The sequence below is a fragment of the Rousettus aegyptiacus genome, unplaced genomic scaffold (assembly GCF_014176215.1).
Source record: "Rousettus aegyptiacus isolate mRouAeg1 unplaced genomic scaffold, mRouAeg1.p scaffold_m13_p_8, whole genome shotgun sequence".
NCBI lineage: Eukaryota > Metazoa > Chordata > Mammalia > Chiroptera > Pteropodidae > Rousettus > Rousettus aegyptiacus.
In genome coordinates, this window is record NW_023416311.1 from 27,106,921 (window position 1) to 27,126,046 (window position 19,126).

Here is a 19,126-nt window from a genome sequence, read left to right on the forward strand (position 1 = left end):
GTCCAGAAACAAACCTATACACTTATTTTTAATTTCAAAAGTGGTTGGCATTTTATTGGTTAAAACTTGGAAGACCCCCAAGGAAAGTTAACATTTTATAGTTTATAAACTATAAACAGAAGGATTTATTAGAAACATAGATCTCACTTCTTGATCCTTTGCAAAGACAACCCCTCAGCATTTCTTTGTGCCTTTGTGCTAAGGATCAGAACTATTTCCCTGGTTAAAAAGCGCTTACGGAGGCAAAAAGCAGGGTAGATTTCTAATTTTTTTAAATTTTATTTTTTAAATTTTTAATTAAGTTTATTAGGGTAACATTAGTTAATACAATTATATAATTTTCAGGTGTACATTACCATTTGACTTCTGTATATTCTATTGTGTGTTTACCACCCAAAGTCCAGTTTCCTTCAGCTACCATATATTTGATCCCCTCAAACGTATACATTTACAGTCAACTGATTTTCAACAAGGGAGTCAACACCATTCGATGGGGAAAGAGTAGCCTTTTCAATAAATGGTGCTGGGACAAATGGGTATCAATGTGCAAAAAATGAGGTTAGACTTCTACCTCAGACTATATACAAAAACTAACTTAAAATGTAGCATTGACCTCAACATAAGAGCTAAACTATAAGACTCTTAGAAGGAAACAGACCATCATTTTAGATGTGACATCGAAGGCATAACCAAAGAAAGAATAAACTGGACTTCATCAAAATTAAAAACTTCTGTGCTCCGAAGGGCACTATTAGAAAAGTGAAGAAAATGAAGAGGCTGGCTGGTGTTTAAGAAAACCCCTATAAACCACTGTTACTGGTTTAAGCTGAAAAATATAATGAATGGTTTCCTTCTGTCATTATCTACAGGTAATTCATTTTGTAGTTTTAAATAAAAAGACATTCGTACATCCCTAAAAAGAGTGAAACGATAACCCATAGAATGGAAGAAAATATTTGTAAATCCTATTTGATAAAGGTGTCATATCCGAGATAAAGAACTTTTACAACTCAACAATAAAAAGACAACCCAATTAAAAATGAGCAAAGGATTTGAATAGACATTTCTCTAAAGAGAATATACGAAAGGCCAGTAAGCACTTGAAAAGATGTTTAACATCATTAGTCACCAGGGAAATGCAAATAAAAATCAGAGAGAGAGATGCCACTTCACAGCCACTAGGATGGCTAAAATTTAAAAACAGAAAATAAGTGTTGGTGAGAAACCCTTGTATTGTTGGTGAGAATGTGAAATGTTGCAGCCACTATGGAAAATAGTATGGCAGTTTCTTAAAAAGTTAAAATATGACCTAGCCATTTTACTTGTAGGTACATACCTGAGATAAGTAAAAACATGTCTACACAAAAACTTGTACTCAAATGTTCATAGCAATGTTATTTCCAATGGCCAAAAAGTAGAAACAACCTAAATGTCTACCAACTGATAATGGACAAAAACAAAAGGCAGTGAGATTCATACAATATTTAGCTTTAAAAATGAATGAAGTTTGGTAGACTCTACGACATAGATGAAGCTTGAAAACATTATGCTAAGTGAAAGCAGCCAGTCTCAAAAGAACAAATATTATATGATTTCACCTGAGTATCCATAATAGGCAAATTCATAAAGACAGAAAGTAGAAAAGAGGTTATCAGGGGCTGAAAGGAATGGGGAAAGGAGTTACTATTTAATGAGTAAAGAATTTCCATTTAGGATGTTGAAAAAGTACTGGAAATGGGTAGTGGTGATAGCTGCACAACTTTGTGAATGTACTTAATCCATTGGATTGTACACCTAATAATGCATTGAAATTGTAAAATAGGCATATTTTACCACAGTTAAAAATGAAATTAATATTTTTAAAAGGAATGAAGTACTAATATATGCTACAAAGCAGATGAAGCTTTAAAACATTTTGCTAAGTGAAAGAAGCCAGACACAAAAAACCACATATTTAATAATTTTATTCACATGTAATGTCCAGAATAGGCAAACCCATAGAAATAGAAAGTAAAATAGGGATTACCGATGGGTGGGGGTAATGATAACTGCTAATAGGTATGGATGGATATGTTCTGAGATTATGGTGATAGTTATCCAACCTTGTGAATATATTAAAAACCAATTAATTATACATTTTAAAAGTGTAACCTGAATGGCATGTGAATTATATCTCCACAATAATAGTAAAGAAAAAAAGTGATGAAGTTAAAACTTGAACAGTGCCAATGTGACTAATAGAGGAGACTCCATTGGAACACACTAGCAGAATGAAAGAAGTGGAAAATATGTCAGAGAAAATGGTATTGCAGGCAGAAAGTCACAAGTCTTCCTTCATTTTCCCTTTCCTAAGTCCTGGACAGTCATTACACTGGTATCTGTCCACTGCCCTCACACTATCTAAATTGATTCAGGTCTCATTATCACCAACCTAGATCTCTCACCCAAACTCTGGTCCCATATTTAAATCAAATCATGAAACAATGTCACTGTCTTCTACAGGTCATCTTTACTCAGCCATCCTCATTAGTGATCAAAACTGAAGTTAAAAAGCTCTTCTTTCCCAGTTATTCCTGTTTCTCAAACCAGAAAGCTTAAATATTATTCTTCGCTTCTTTCTTCACTTACATGCAAAACTTCAAGTCTAATGACTCATTTTTTGAAAGTATTTCCAGAACTTTTTTCCTATTCGTACAGCTCATACCTTCTCAAACACATTCCTGGGTCACTGTAACAGGGTGGCTGTCACATGCCTCATATATTGTCTATCACGGGACAGAAACTCGTTAATGAAAGTCTATCCCTTCAACACGCACTGCATACAGTGGTGTGCTGTTGTTTACCGGCCAGGTCACGTGGGTGGAGGAGCCCTCTAGTGTTTGCCTATTCCTGTGGTGTAATTATTTCCACCATGGCGGATTTTGAGCTACCAAAGTAATGTCAACCGGCTTGCAAAAATTCCTTAAAATTTTACAATTGGTTCTTGTGAGCTGCAGCACTACCTCCATGCTATTAACCACTGACTCGTCCCTAAATATTACTTTTATCAACTCACTCTCCCCCAGTGGTTCCCCTCCATCCTCTTCATCAAGTCCAAATCCATCTTTTCGCATTTAAGCTTCTTCCTGAATCTGATTACATTATCTATTTCCCCTGCTTGCTATTCTTCAAATGTGGCCTGCGTTTTAGACTAGGTATCCGCCAACCTCCCCTTGAATAGGCTCTGGTCACTTCTACACCTTTCCCCATTTTCTTCTCCTGCCCAGAGTTAATCTTTCCACCTCTATGCCTCTGGCATTTCATCCCTCTAGACTCAGTTAAAGTGGCATTTCCTCCAAAGAGCCACTTCCTGATGTTCTAGCCTACAAAAATCTTCCTCTTCTCTGAAAAGCTACAGTACTAGGTACCATAGCTAGATTAAAGGTCTTTGAGAGCAAGAATTCCACCTGATACTTCCGCACGTCCCACAGAAAGCTGAACAAAAGGCTGAAAACACAGTGGTGCTCAATACATGTCAATCTGCTTCTGAGGACACTTCTAATAGGAACAGCTATGCAAAGCTTCTGGTGGAGTAAGGCCAACTTCACACACACCTTCTGTTCTGTCTTGCCCTAAGGAGTAGAAAGGCACAGTCTAACTAGAAAGAATAGGAAGAGGATTAGTGGCAAGCCCGATGTCTCAGAGTGGATGGCAGTGTTGTGACTGAATTGGCAGAGAAGAGTAATTCAAGGGGCTGGTCTACAGCTCGAAGCCCTGAGAGCACTAGGAATTGGCAGGACTAGAAATCAGAGACATCGCAGTACAGAAGTGGGGATAAAAGACAGGTTGAATGTTCCTTCCCAGTCCTTGTCCCTTTGGGTACAGATGTTCACCCCGTCCCACCACCTCAGGAGGCATATACAGTGTCTATTTTCTACAGAAATGAAACCAAAGAAGCTCTCAATTCAGGGACAGTAGACAGAGCAGAGGACAGGAAGGCGGTATACCAATAACAGGATTATTAGAGGACAGTTTCAATAATAGCCACTGAGACCTTCTGTCGTGTTTCCCTGTTCAGCCGCCAGGACACTGGTAGCTAGGCGTTTACACTGGGTAGGAGATGAAGAACTGAATGACCTAAGAGACAACATCTGCATACTGATATGTGGGAGTCTATCTGATTGCAATACAATCTGCCCCACCAAGCACTTGGAGTTTCCAATAAGTTTTTAATGCCTCTTTCAAATCCTTATGGACAGCCAAAAATCAACAGATATTTGGGAAAAGCCTCTGTGGAAGAGGGAGCCTCCTGTCTCCCAGGAGCCGTTCCTTCTTCTTCCACAGTAACAGAATTATTTGCTGGGAACATGTACAACCAGAATATAGCTATTTGCTAACCTTCCTTATAGCTGGTTATGGCCAGGAGAATAGGTTCCGAAAAACATAATTCAGTACAAATGTCATAGATACATGCCTTCAGACCTCTTTTCCCTTCTATTGCCTAGACCTCAGAGCAATGGTCCCCAACTCTTTTGGCATCAGGGGCTGGTGCTCCCATGAGAATCTAATGCCCGATGATTTGAGGTGGAGCTGAGGTGATGACGCTAGCGCTGGGAAGGGGCTGCAAATACAGGTGAAACTTTGCTCGCAGGCCTGCCACTCACTTCCTGCTGTGTGGCCCAGTTCCTAACATGCCATGGACTGGGGTTAGAGTTGAGGATCCCTGCTGTATAGGACACCATCCTGGACCACAAGGCCCAGAGTTCCACCCTATACACAGGTAGTAAGATGGAAGGAGTCTGGGTACCTGAGAACATTGTGGAATATAAATACCAATAAGCCCTTGTTTGCATACCTCAAGCCTTTCACATGAGTAAAAAATAGCTATCTTTAGGGTCACTTATTATGAGTCTATGTGACTTATAGCCAAACCTAATGCAAATGGGCAGTCTCCAATGGACAGAAAATCAAACAGGAAAAGAACTGAGGTTAAAAAAAAAACTCAGACACAAAGAGAAGATGAAAAATTAGAATCGATAATCTAAAGAGATGAGACAAAATAATGTATACACGAAACACTCATTAGAAGAGATGGCAAATAAAGTCAAGGAAAACTCCCATACGGTGAAACAAAAAAGAGAAAAGATGAGCATTGAGAGAAAGAAAAAAAAAAAAGGAAACCTGGAAGTTCAATCTAGGTCTGATAGTCAATTAACAAGTTCCAGAAAAAAAGAGAAGACAGAAACAAGAGTAAATTATCAAAGTGAGAACTCAAGAAAAGTTTCCCAGAGCTGATGACAAATTTCCTGAATGAAATGAAGAACTCAATACAACTACTTAAAAAATGCACACACACAGAGGTACATCACTGTAAAATTTAAGAACACTATAGGTAAAAAGCTTCTTAAGTCTCCATAAGAACATAAAAGGTCACATATCAAGGACTAGGAACCTAACTGGTATCAGACTTAATAGCAATTCTAAAAGCTGGAACATTATCCTTCAATATCTGAGGGCTGGTGACTTGAATCCTGCATCCCACAATACTGCACTGTTATACCACCTGTTAAGTGTGAAGTTTAAAGTGTATTTTTAGACATGCAAGGATATGCTCCACCAAAACAAGAGAGTAAACTGAGAAAAACAACATGAGATCCACAAAACAGAATCACAGAGCAACCCTGGAATAAGAGCTGGGTAGCAGGCCCAGAGAGCTTCTGTCTGACTTGGAGCTCCAGGCAGGAATCCCAAGAAAACATGGAACTGCTAGACGAATAGAGGCACGATCCCATGGAAAGTAGATGGGAGTGGCATTCTACTGTTGTGAGAAAGTTTAGGAAGAAACAGTGATAGGTATAGGGAAAACTAGGCAAAAGAGAGGCAATTCAAGGTACAAAAAGGGACTGCTCACAAGGAAGGGGATGTAAGCATAGCGAAGAGCTTGGCTCAGCAGGTATAACACTAAATAACCTCAATAATATAACGCTGAATACCTGTTTTAAAAACTATGACAATACTGAGAAAGCAGAAGTGAGAGAGATAGTGTAATAAGAAATTTTAAAAAAAACATCAAAAAGAGCAAATAAAGGAGGAAAAAAAAATGGCATAGATGATAGCAGCTCTGTTCACTCCTCTGGCAACCAAATCAAAGTCATGACAGAAACAAGGAGCAGAAGTAAGGAAAAATCACCCGAGGTCTAGAGGAACAAGCCATACAACTAGGGAGAAATCCAAGAAAGTACTCTGCAACGGCAGAAAGTAGGACGGGGCGAGGACATGGGGCCGCCTGGTCCAAGCAGCTGACTGAGATGGAGGCTGCGGCAGTGGCAGATGCCTCTTAAAGGGGCCGCGTCTGTGAGCAGATTTTCACAGTGACAGACCTGCTCTCTCTGAGCACCAGTGCTGATTCTGCTGCACGCAGGAGGCACCAGGGACTTATAGGGAGACATTGTCGGAGTGAAGGCTTGCTTTGTGCAGAAGTGCTGGCAGTATCCTTTGTTCCCTGTTGAGCCCTCCCCACTGCTAGTGCACCAGAAACAGCACCACCTTCGCTTTGATGTCATCAAACTGGATAACAAAGGTTGCCCCACCCAGGGGATTCCCTGAAACCCCACCTCCCCCAACTCAGGGCCTCATCCAAGCCACGTCCAGGTACATCCTCAGTGAGTCAAGTGTTCCTTGCTAAACAGCGCCTAGACTCATACTAGAGGCAGCTGGCCTCAGTTTCTGGTATGGACTTCTAAGGCAACTATAAGCACAGCATCTGTGGATTGCTTGCTGACTCTTAACAGGTGGCCCCAAAGGCGTAGAGGCTTGGGCTAAATTTGGCCTGCAGCTGAACCCCTCTCAGTATTATGCCACTGGACACCTACTTCACAAATCCACACTAAGACCAGGAGAATTAGGAGCTTTGCTTAGTATATAGAAACAGACACGAAAAGGCAGTCAAAATGGGAAGACAAAGAAGCAGAAACCATATAACAAAACAGAACAGAGATCCAGATATAAGGGAGTCAAGTAGTCTAACAGATGCAGACTTCAAAACACTGGTTATAAAGATGCTCAATGAACTTTTGGGAAGTCTAGATAAATTCAGTGAGAACTCAATAAAGAAATAAAGAAACATAAAAATGGAAATGGAAATTAGAGAAAGGAACCAGTCTGAAATGAAGAACACATTATCTGAGATGAGAAGTATATTAAATGGAATAAACAAAGTGAATAAAGGATCAAATGCCCTATCTAGAGGACAGGAAAGCCAAGGACACACATCAGAATTGCAAGAGATAAGATGCCAAGAAAAATAATTTAAGAAGCATATGGGACACTATTAAGAGTCCAAATATCTATCTGATCAATGTAACTGAAGAAAATCAAGATGTTGAATAGCCGTTTGAAAAAATAATGATGGAGAACTTCCCTAACCTGGTGAAGGAAATGGACATAAAACCCCAGGAAGCTCAGAGAATTCCAAAAATCAGGGATCCAAAGAGGCCCACACCAAGACACATCATAATTAAAATGCCAAAGGTTAAATACAAAGAAAGACTATTAAAAGCAGCAAGAGAAAAACAGACAGTTACCTATAAGGAAGCACTCATAAGATTGGCAACTGATTTCTCAAAATAAACTATGCAGGACAGAAGGACTTGGAACAAAATATTCAACAGGATGAAGACCCAGGATCTACAACCAAGAATGATTTATCTAGTAAAACTATCATTTAGAATTGAAGGACAGGTAAAGAGCTTCTGAGACAAAAATAAGCTAAAGGAATTTATCATCACCAAGCCACTATTACAAAAAAGGTGCGGAAGTGCTGGTGGTATCCAGTACTTCTGCACCTCTTAAGCCCCCTTGGAGAGACTTAAGAAAAAAAGTATACATCAAAAACAGGAATAAAGAATGGTAACAACTATATTCCTATCAGTAAGTACCTTAAATGGAAAAGAATTAAGTGCTCCAACTAAAAGATAGAGTGGCTGACAGGATAAGAAAACAAGACCCCTACATATAAAAGAAAGGGGATGGAAAAAGATACTGTTTTGATGGACCTCAGAGGTATTTAAAGTAGACAAAGATAAATATTATATGATTTCACTTACATGTGGAATCTAAGGAATAAAAAGAACAAACTAATCAAAAAGAGACTCACAAATATAGTAGACAATTTGATGATGGACAGAGGGGAGAGGTTTGGGGGTTGGGAGAATGGGGTGAAGGGTTAAAGAAGTACAAATTAGTAACTAATGGATGGTCATGGAGATGGGGAGCACAGCGTTAATAAGTTGGCTAGGAGGAGGGTCAGGGGAGGGAAGGAGCAATTGGGGGGATCATTTTACGAACTATATAGATGTCTAACCAATGTACTTGAAACTAAAATAAATAAATTTAAAAAACAGCAACTAAAGCATATCATTTGTAAATGCAGAATACCAGAAAAACAGCAGATATTATTAAAAAGAGACTGCCTCAGGGGATCAGACCTAAGAAATAGGACTAAGTTATGGAAGAAGTGATCGGTTTTATATGGGAAAATGTTTTTTTAAGTGAGCAGTTTCTCAAGAAACTTTGCAAGTAGTATCCATGATTCAACCTAACCGTGAGCCAAAATCTGTACCTTCCAAGTTTAAGAACTTGATTTTTGTCAGCATTCCAAAAGACAGGTACATGCATGCTCTCCCCTTTTCTATCTCTGAAGCATATTCATATAAACGAAATGTGGCAGGTACTGTTAGCTGCTTCCCCAATATCTATTCCCCTCCTCTTCTCCTAACCACCTTCATTCCATTCAAAGCAGCAATGTAATAACTTAAAAAGTACTTTTCCCGGCTCCCTGTATAGCTAATGGTGCCCATTTAACATGGTCAGTGAAATATAAAGAGAAGTCATAAACACACGAGACTCTTCTTCCCTCCTTTCTTCCTGCCCAGATGATCGTGTGATGTTATAAGTTGAATGATCATCTTGGAGGAAAAAAAAAAAGCCCAAGGACACATTTAAGGGCAGGTCAGATGAAAGACAGAAAGAACCAGAATCCATGGTGGATTCATGGAACTGTTATATCAGCCTTGAACTGCCTCCCTTTTTATATGAGGAAAAATTAAATCTTTAGTTTACTTAAAGAACTGTTTTTCAGGATTTTATTGCTTGCAGCCAAATGCAAATCCTGAATGATTTAGGCTCTCAGTACATAATTGAGACATAAAATCAGAATACCTCCAGACTCTATAAATTCTGTCCTGTTTGTGTCTAGAACCTAAGGCACAGAGTATGGCACACAAAAAGTGCTCATAATATTTGTTGAATGAGTTACAAATCACAGTGAATTCCTGTCATTATAACCTACACAAGAAGCAAAATCACAATCAGGAGCTTGGTGAGAATGGAGTCACCTCAGAGAGTTAGATGAATCTCCACTGTTGGACAGGAAATGAAAACAGCAAACTTCACAGAGGAGTAGAAAAATTAGTTGGTAAACCAAAGACTTAACACTAAGATGAGAATTTTAAAAATTTTTACTGGATTTAAAAAACTTTATATATGTATATTATGTATATACATATATATGTATACACATATATATACATATGTGCATGTTATATACACATATGTATATGTACACAGACACACACACACACACAACTAAGCACAAAAATAAGTGTACAGCTCAATGAGTTTTCAGAGCCTGAACACAGCCATGAAACTAGCATACAGTACCAGACACAGGTCATTACAGGTTCCCCTCAAATCCCTTGTCTCCTCTCCCAGTCATCAGCCATCTGGCACAAGAAGGTTTAATGAGATTTTTCTTAACGGTTGTGTATGAAGAGTAGAGAAAGAGACAGGTCTATGTCTTTTAAACAAGGAAATTTTCAGGGTCTAAACAAACATTCTTTTAAAGCATTCTTACCCGTTTATATCTCACTTTGGCGTCATAGAAACGATTTTGGCGGAAAAGGTAGTTGCCAAACTCCCGTTCAGTAGCTGCCACTTTTAGGACCTTCTGAAGTGGAAACTGATCTTGTTGCACCTGAACCAAAGACAAAGACACCAGCAAGGAAACTTAAAGCCATGATGCAAGTATAATTACAGTTGTTAGTTTTTCTCCTTCAGATTACGAACTTTTGTTTACTGTCATATGTGTGCCAAGCGCTGGGTGAGACATCTCTGCAGAGGTCATCTCTGTGAATCTCAACAGCAGCCACAACAGGTCGGTGTTATCACTGCCCCCACTTCACAGACTAAAGCCAAAAGGAGAGCTACTTCTATAGTCCTCCAAGAGATGCTCCCTAAAGCAGCAGTTTCCCATGGGATTAGAAACTGATGGAACTTGTTAAGCACAGAAATCAGAACTCACAGCAGCCATTTATCCACTAAGCATTTAACAGGTCTTGGTCTGCCCAGGGCCCTACTGGTCTTTATAAACAAAATGCACTTATAAACAAAATGCACTACCTTGAGTACATATATCAGAATCACTCAAAGAGCCTCTTTTTATACACAGATGTCCTGGCTCCACCCCCAGAGATTCTAAATCAGTACACCAGAGATGAGACCCAGGCATATGCAAGAACCTCTGTAGTGTGTAAAAATTTTAAAAAGGGGGCTGTTTAGCTTGAGAGATACCATATACAGATGTAAACCTAGGGTGAACCTTTAAGGTTGCATACAGAGTCAGTGTGAAATAGCATGACACTGACTGCACATGACTGCTGATGAGATTAGAGGCCCTATTTCTATGGGATGGGTCAAAGGCAACAAAGAAATGACAATATTTATATTATGAGGATGGAGGCCATATGTCCTCATTTGATTCAAGTTCAAAGACACAAAAAACTTAAGTTTACACCTGATGTCCTGGTATTCCATCCAAGTGATAATCCCTTTCACTCTCAACTGTCCTGGGCTGGGTAACAAATTATACATATGGTCACCTTAATTATGAGCTACCAATGCCTGACTTGCTGGAACCCAAACGTAATATTGACAAGCAAGTGTTTACTGTTTTGCAGGGAGAAATAGGGCAAAGGATCAGCTTAAACTGCTGGTCTATAACAAAACCACAGCCTGACCTTGGCCTAGCATAGTTACCCACACACAACAGCCAGAACTAAGACAGGCAATACTGGAAAGTGAGGGAACTCCACCACCACTGCACAGGATCCTTAGGGTGGGACTTGGGCCAGAGGATCATCGGCAGGGCAGGATAATTACCAAAACACAAACTCAACCCTTTCTCTACAAAGTGCTGATATATGTACTCCACAACTTACAGATGAGAGGGCACAAAACTTGTCTGACTCAGCAGAATCCAGGAAGTCAAGCAGCTCAATCTCAAACAGGACAGTGGCATCTCGGGGGATCAAGGGCGGACAGCCCAGTGTTCCATAGGCATAGGTCGGTTTGAACAGAAACCTGGCCAGCTCTCCCCTCCGCATGCTCAGAAGTCCCAGCTCCATGCCCCAAAGTGTAATATCTGGAAGAAAGGACAAAGAACTTTGTTGAAGCTTGTCCAGTAACCTGTTCCAATGCCATCAATTTTTTCGTCCTTAACACCCAAATCTCTCCACATAGTATTCCAAGACATCTCAACTCACTTTTCAGCCTTGTCTCCCACTACCACCTCCATCCCCAAGTCTAATGTCTCCAGGCACTGCAGCATTCTGGCCTCTACATCTTTGTCACATAGTTCTTTCCTCCTCACCCCATGCCCAGCTTCTGCCCTGATTGAAATCTTATTCTAACTTCAAGGCTCATTTCAAATGCCCCCTCTTCCATGAACCCTCTGATCTTCCCAGCTAGAGTTCATGGTGCCTTCATTAAGTACCCCTACAATACTGCTTAAACCTCCCAGGCATTTATCTGATTCTACCGGGTTGGTTGTCTGAACGCAGGTCAATCTCCTCCACCACACTGGCCAAAATGTTTTAATCATCTGGGTACATCCTTTCTTTTCACCATGCATTGTGCATAGTAAGCATTCGATAGATGTTTACTTAATGAATGGACAAATGAAAACACAATACCCAATGGTGAAGTCAGGATGCAAAGAAAACCTTGCGAGGTACACCATCTCCCAAATACCTAGGTCTCAAGGGGGAATGTGGAAAGAAAGTGGCTGGTTTAGCAATCTGTGCTTTGGACAGTGTTCTAGTCCCAGGGTAATGCTCTTCGACAATTCCTAAAAACAAACCCCTTCTTTTTTAGCTCCTAATCTGAACTTACCCTCTCCAAGTTTCATTAGCCGAGTTTTCCTAAGGCAATTAGAATCAAAAGGCTTGTCCATGTGCTCCAGGTATCCAGAATATTTCACTAGGGCAGATGAAAGACACATGGTGAGGAAAAATGGACCAAGAATACCTTCACCTCTATAACATCAGACTCTTTATCATACAAAAACAATAGAATTAGATGTGCTTCAACTGCTCCATACCCTGAGTGATAGGAACAAACCTTTGCTTAATGTTTGGATGCCTGACCTTTGGCTCTGATGTTCAGGAGTTTGGCTGGTGGGCCTGGGAGTGTCCCTTGTTCAGAATGGCATCATGCAAAGGTGATATGAGTTCCCTAGCTTTCGCTTAAAACCCCAATTCTAAGAAAGCATGTTCTACTGGATAGAAATACGATTTATTTTTTTAAACGTAGCCTCCCCTCTCCACCAAAATAAACTGCAGTGAAACGTTTGCTGCCCTCGAAACCACCAGGCCTCTCATATCGCCAGCTTCCAGAGGACAGATGGCACCGGGCCCGCAGGCCGTACCTAGCACTGAAGCATCCGGTGTCACCAGCTCGCCAGCACCCTCTCGGATGATGTCCTTCAGCACACCCCGGTCTCCAGAAATGTCCAGCATCCACTGACTTAATCTCTGGTAGGGAGACTTGGTGGGAATGAAACACAAGACCTATGAGCCCTCAGACTACACCCTGCCTCTGATGCCCCCGCCCCTGACTTGGCAGGACCCTCCTCACCTGGCGAGGGGCGCAGTCCCCTCGTCTGATTCGTGGGGTCCAGGTGCTCCCCATCATGTCCACGCGGAGGAGCCCTCAGTCCTATCGTCCTCTCTCTGCCAGTGAAAGACCCGAAGGCGTCCCCGCCTCCGCCTTTATACCCTGCGGTCAGCTGCAAATGGCGGCATTCCGTTCCCTGGCCTCGAGGAGGCGCTAATCGCTTAGTTCCAACCGCAGCCAACCACCCTTGCGCCCACCGAAGGTGCAGTGGGACACGTGACAGGGGGGCGCGGTGCACCATGGGGCCCGTGGTAGGAAAAAAAGGAACCTGCGCAGCAAGTGGTGGGAGCGTGCGGTGGGGCATGTAGGGAAGGCGTGGGCAACAGACAGGCAAGTGGTGAGGACGCACCGTGGGGCACGTGACGGGAGTGCACCAATGAGGACAAGAGCCCACTGCTGGAAGAGACAGGCCTCTCGTTATTTTCACCTTCCTTCTTTCTCCTTTGCTTTCAGAGAGGTTTAGGCTGGGACAGGCCGTTAAAGTGAACTTCCTAGTGTTAGGTCGTAGGGGTCTGCCTGGAGGCTTCCCAGCTTGACATTGGAATCCGGACAAGGGCCCACCCTAAAGCCCTGGTGCCACTACCCCAATTCCCTAATCTGTCACCACCCTAATCCAGATGCTCTACTGACATTCCCCATTCTATACCCTACTCCCACATAACCCTATATAAACTATGCCCTCCCATCCCAGGGTGCGACTTCTCTGGCCCCTCTTCTCTCTGGACCAGAGAACTTCGCCTGGGAGCACTCTCCCAATAAAGGCTTGCCTTTAAAACTTCTCTCGGCGTGTCATGCGTTTACCTAACATTTGGTGATGAAGCCGGAGAGGAGATTGTGCCCCTTGGCCTCCGGGAGACCTTGAGGGGCCTCTCCTCTCTTTTCGTCCGGGATCTTCTCTGCCCACCTTCTACTGTCGGACAGGGTAAGCTCCCTTTCTGTCTCATCACTCTCCAGGCCAGGCCTGCCACCGGGTCCCCTGACTTTCCCATCTGTCCATAACCGTAAGCAAAATTGTGACTGCGTCAGGGGCACCCTTTGTCATATTTGACTCCTGACCTGGTAAGTTCCGAGAGACGTCTCTAACTTTCCACGGTCCTTTCAGCCATTGGGTTAAATCAGAGTCTTGGGGACGCCTGATTTCTGGTTTCACCTGTCCAGGTGGCTGAGACCATGGGAGCGTCTAATTCGAAATTGGACCCCAAAACTCTGCTTGGGTGTCTCTTAACAAATTTTAGTAACTTCCAAACTCTGACAGATCTAGACACTTACTGTCATTGGACAAAAAAGTGGGCTGAAATTCCGTATGTGCAAGCCTTTGCTGGGATCTACGCTCCTGTCCCTCCCTCTGCTCTCGTTGTTCCATTGCTCAGGTCCTCTTAGCTCCGGAGGCTGGCCCTACACCTTCCACCTCACCGACCCCTGACACAGAAGATGAAGCTGCAACCAATTCATTTGCCTCTCCTCTCAATGATCCTCCAGAAATCCTTTCTCCCCCTCCACTCCTGCCTACCCCACCGCCTCCCTACCCTAGTCCCTCAGTTTCTCCTCTGCCGCCCATCTCACCAGACTCCACCACTCACCCAATATACCCTTCTCTTCCTCCTCTGCTTCTACCTGCTCCATCCCCCGTCTCAGCCTATACCCGTGTTCTTGCTCTGCCCCTGCCCCTGACTCTGATCTCCTCTGCCCTCTTCGAGGTCGCCGGGACTGAAGGTGTTGTCCGAATCCATGTTCCTTTCTCTTTACAGGATCTCTCTCAAATAGAAAAGTGGTTAAGGTCTTTTTCTGAGGAGGGCCCTCAAAACCCTATACAGGAATTGGTGAAAATGGCCCTCTTATCCACAAACTCATTGAAGCCATACAGCTTCCCAAACAGGTAGCCATCATTCACTGCAAGGAACACCAGTCCCTTGACAATCCTGTAGCTCATGGCAAGGCTCATGCAGATGCTATCACACTCATTCTCACTGCCCGGCTGCCGCCGGCCTCTGTTCTCTTCCTCACCACCCCGACTAAACCTTCTTATTCCCTACCCGAACAACAGACCTTTCCAGGGGAGGAACCCCCACGCCTAAGGGGTGGATCTTCCTCAATGGAGGACTAGCACTTCCTCAACACCAAGCGGCTGCTATCGTCACTGAGGTCCATCAAACCCTACATATTGGGCCCAAAGCTTTATATCGTTTTCTAGAGCCTCTCTTTTACCACCCCTCTCTCCAATCTATAATTCAACAGGTCCATGCTGAGTGTTTTACCTGTTCCAAAACATCTTCTCGAGGTGCCATCTGATCCCATGCCACTACCTACCAGCTCCGCGGCCACCAGCCTGGTGAAGATTGGCAAATTGACTTTACCCATATGCCCAGACACTGGTCTTTTTGGTTTATTCTGACCCTTGTTGACACCTTTACAGGTTGGATAGACACCTATCCCACTGCTAAAGAAACGGCTGACGTAGGCTGACGTAGTCGCCTCTACTTTACTAGAACACATCATCCCAAGATTTGGCCTCTCCAGGACCATTCAATCTGATAATGGTCCTGCCTTCATCTCCAAGGTAGTACAACTTGTCTCTGAAGCTCTGCACATCGCCTGGAGACTCCATATCCCATACCGCCCCCAGTCTTTGGGTAAGGTTGAGCGAGCCAACGGTCTCCTCAAAGATCAGCTCACCAAACTCTCCCTAGAGGCTTGTATATCGTGGCCTGCTGTGGCCTACTCTCTTGCCTCTGGCTTTTACCCGCCTTTGAGCCTCACCTCGGACCCCTTCTGGTCTCAGCCCCTTTGAACTCCTTTATAGGAGACCCTTTCTCCTTACCCATGATTTACCCATAATTCCCCCTCCACTGATCTCTTATTTACCTTATCTCTCTCTCCTCCGGAGCTTACTCAGACAGCATGTGGACTCATGCCTCCCAGCCCCTACAACAGACCCAGCTACTGGACCAGCTTCCTCAAATAGTGATCTGCTGTCTCTGGGGGACCAGGTCCTCCTCAAGGAGCTACAGCCTCGGTCACTGGAACCTCGGTGGTCAGGTCCACACACTGTCATCCTGACCACACCGATAGCTGCCAAACTCCTGGGTCATCGGTGCCGGTACCACCTGACTCGCCTGGCGCATGCTCCACCCCGCGATGCATGGTCTATTGAACCCCTGGGGCCCACCAGGATCCATCTCCACCGCCAAACTTCTGTCTCTCCTTCTCCTCACCCTTCACCTATCTCCAAGTAACCCAGTCATTGCCCCTACACAACCACAAGCTACTCCTCCCGTCCATTGGCACTTTTTCCTCTGCCAGTCCCACCGAGAGGACAACACACTCCTCTCTTGGTGGAGATCCACTCTCATTACCTTAATTGCACCAATTCTAGGGCCTGTCCTTCTTCTCTGTATTCTACTAATAATAGTCCCATGTGTACTCCGATTCATTCAGGAATGCATCCGCGAAGTCTCCTGGATCATGGTGAACCAGCTACTTTTACATCCATATGCTCGCTTCCCCACCGAAGTCCCGGCCTCAGACCCCCAACCTATTTGCCCCTGGTCAGCAGGAAGTAGCTAGATTTGACTTGGTGCCCCTATACCAAAGAGTTTGGGATGTTAGGTCACTGGGGGTCTGCTTGGAGGCTTCCCAGCTTGACATTGGAATCCGGACAAGGGCCCACCCTAAAGCCCTGGTGCCACTACCCTAATTCCCTAATCCGCCAGCACCCTAATCCAGATGCTCTATAGACATTCCCCATTCTATACCCTACCCCTACAAAACCCTGTAGAAACTACGCCCTCCTGTCCCAGGGCATGACTTCTCTGGCCCCTCTCCTCTCTGGACCAGAGAACCTCGCCTGGGAGCGCTCTCCCAATAAAGACTTGCTTTTAAGACTTCTCTCGGCATGTCACGCGTCATGCGTTTACCTTACGCCTAGTTCCTGAGAAAACAAAATGATGGCTCTCTCACTTTCCCATCACCAAATCCACAGAATCTGCTGCACCTATGCCTTCATGGTGCAAAGGAAGAATGGCCTTGGATCCCAGACCCTCTGGCTTGGTCCCTGGGTCCTTGCACTCCTGTTTGCTCAAGGACTTTGGGTACCCTTTCTGTCCTGCACCAGTTTGGCCTTGACTACTGTATCATTTCCTTCCATTTATATGTGTCTGAAAATTTCCTATCATAAAACAAATGAGCTTCCCTTTGTCCCACATCTCCCTCCTGCTACAGGTGGCCCCAGTCCTACTCTTCACAAAAAACTTCTGGAAAGAGTTGCTGCAAAGGATTTCATTTGCTCTATCTCCACCTCCTCACCTTCTCTTTTCTCTCCAACTCACATTAATGTACCACTTTGCCCTGCTCCTGCCACTGCTTTTGTTGTTCATCAGACATCTCTTTGTCCTCAGATTGCTGGACTCTTGTCAGCATTCAATAAAGTTGACCTCTCTTACCTTTAAATGCTTTTTCCTGGGCTTCTGTATTTGTTTTCTATCAATGTTGCAACAGATTACCACAAACCTAGCTGTTTAAAGCAACACCTATTTATTCTTTAACAGGTCTGTAGGTTAGAATTCTAACATCGGTCTCACTGGGCTAAAATCAAAACATCAGCCTGATTGGAGGGTTTGGGGGGAAATCCACTTTAAAGCTCATTCAATTTCGAAAATCCAGATCCTTGCAGCTCTAAGCCTGAGGTCCCCATATCCTTGCTGGCTGAAAACCAGGAACCACCCCTAGCTTTTAGAGGCCTCTCTCCTGTCCTTGCACATGGGCCCTGACATCTCAGCCACAAACAGTGTGCTGAATCCTTCTCATGCTTGGAATCCTCTCGCTTCCTCTTCTGTAGCATCTCTGACTCCAGCCAAAGAAAGTTCTCTGCTGTTAAGGGGTCATGTGATTAAATTGAACCCACCTGGATAATTCAGGTTTATGACCATAATTACATCTTCTTCAAAGTCCCTTTTGCCATGTGAGGTATAATCACAGAGTCCAGGAATTAGGGGATGGATATCTTTAGGGGGCCATTCTGCCTTCCACAGCTTCCTAGTCACCACTCACTCCTGATGTTCCTTCTACCTCACTGGCTGTCCTTTCTCAGTCATCCTTCCCTTCCTGACCTCTAATCGTTAGCAACCTCAGAGTCATCCTTAGACTCTTGCCCATCTCTATTTTTGGTCCCTAAGAGATCCCAACCTTTCCCATAGGTTTAAATATACGATATATATATAGGTGGTATATACCTGGCCAGCCTGGTGTCTCCCAAGTGCCAGAGTTCCAAGTGCCTGTCTAACTGCTGTTTTCAGTGGTCCTTAAAGAGTCAGTCCCAGATCAGCAGCATCAATGCTTGTTACAAATGCAAATTTCTTGGGCCCGTGCCCATACTCCTGAATCAGAAACTCTGGGGCCAGGGCCTAGAAACTGAGGTTTAACAAGCCCTACAGGTGATTTTGTTGTTTGCTCAAATCTGCAGATTGTTGGGCTACTCAGTTTCTCCCCGAATGTCCTCAGGCATCTGACTCTGGATCCCCTTTCTAGTTTGTTCACCTTGATCTTCTTTGTACATTATCAGCTTCACCATCCATCTGTCCAAGTGCTCAAGCTATTGTGATCCTTTATCTACACAGTGGCCGGAGTGATCTTTAAAAATATAAATCAGAGTCTATGGACATGCCACCCTTAACGTGCCTGATCTCATCTGATCTCGGAAGCTAAGCATGGTCGGGCCTGGTTAGTACTTGGATGGGAGACCACCTGGGAAGACAGATGTTATAGGTGTTCAAATAAATAAACATATAAAAATAAATCAGATGATATTCCCTTGCCTTAAAACCTTCCAGTTGCTCTCACTGCCCTTGAAATCAAATCCAAACCTTTGCTCTAGTCTACAAAACCCTCCTCGCCAACCTCTCTGGCTTCATCTTTTAATGTTCCTCCTCCCTTACTACACCCCAGCTACCCAGGTCTCCTTTCTAGTGTATCTCACAAATACCAAGTGCTTTTCAGCTTCAGGGCCTTTGTACTTGCTGACCCATTGCCTGTTCTACCCTCCTGTATCCTTTCAGGTAGCTGGCTTCTGTGTATTTTTCTCACCTCGACCATCCCTCCTCAAAGATATTGCCCTGCCCCTTGCTAAAGTGTACCTCACGCA

At 43.6% G+C, this 19,126-nt stretch overlaps 1 protein-coding gene and 1 pseudogene across 1 annotated transcript in view; one reads left to right on the forward strand and one right to left on the reverse strand.

The window, feature by feature from the left end:
- The window catches only part of FKBP6 (FKBP prolyl isomerase family member 6 (inactive)), a 33,923-nt gene extending 20,736 nt beyond the window's left edge, over window positions 1-13,187 (reverse strand). The window contains exons 1-5 of the mRNA XM_016146485.2: window positions 12,952-13,187; window positions 12,743-12,860; window positions 12,208-12,294; window positions 11,256-11,458; window positions 9,893-10,012 (exon numbers count right to left, since the gene is read on the reverse strand). Of these exons, the coding sequence (XP_016001971.2) occupies window positions 9,893-10,012; window positions 11,256-11,458; window positions 12,208-12,294; window positions 12,743-12,860; window positions 12,952-13,008 (585 nt within the window). The 5' untranslated portion in view covers window positions 13,009-13,187. The remainder of the gene's footprint in view (window positions 1-9,892; window positions 10,013-11,255; window positions 11,459-12,207; window positions 12,295-12,742; window positions 12,861-12,951) is intronic.
- A 5,448-nt stretch (window positions 13,188-18,635) lies between these two features.
- Window positions 18,636-18,753, forward strand: LOC118607482 (annotated as a pseudogene).
- Window positions 18,754-19,126: the final 373 nt, after the last annotated feature.